This window comes from Cariama cristata, unplaced genomic scaffold (assembly GCF_000690535.1).
Source record: "Cariama cristata isolate BGI_N322 unplaced genomic scaffold, ASM69053v1 scaffold30813, whole genome shotgun sequence".
Taxonomy (NCBI): Eukaryota; Metazoa; Chordata; class Aves; order Cariamiformes; family Cariamidae; genus Cariama; species Cariama cristata.
This window is the reverse complement of record NW_009607120.1, coordinates 1-331: the sequence shown is the minus strand read 5'-3', so window position 1 is coordinate 331 and position 331 is coordinate 1. Positions and strand designations below refer to the sequence as shown.

General features: G+C 63.7%; 1 protein-coding gene across 1 annotated transcript in view; it reads left to right on the top strand.

The window, feature by feature from the left end:
- LOC104158857 (fer3-like protein) overlaps positions 1 to 238 on the top strand; it is a 572-nt gene extending 334 nt beyond the window's left edge. The window contains 1 exon segment of the mRNA XM_009696613.1: positions 8 to 238. Within this exon segment, the coding sequence (XP_009694915.1) occupies positions 8 to 238 (231 nt within the window).
- Positions 239 to 331: the final 93 nt, after the last annotated feature.

The window sequence follows — 331 nt, the reverse complement described above, 5'->3', positions numbered from 1 at the left end:
CTTGGACAGACCCAGGAGAAAGCGGGTTATCACCTACGCTCAGCGCCAGGCTGCCAACATAAGGGAGAGGAAGAGGATGTTCAACCTCAACGAGGCATTTGATCAGCTGAGGAAGAAGGTGCCCACCTTCGCCTACGAGAAGAGGCTCTCCCGAATAGAGACATTGCGCCTGGCCATAGTGTACATCTCTTTCATGACTGAGCTCCTGGACGGCTGCAGCAGGCAGGAGGCGAGCTAGGGAGCGCCGGGGCCCGGCGGGACGGGGCTGGGGTCCGGGTACCACCCACGGCACCGAGCAGGGGGGCCCCAGGCGCCCCCCTCCTCGGGTCGC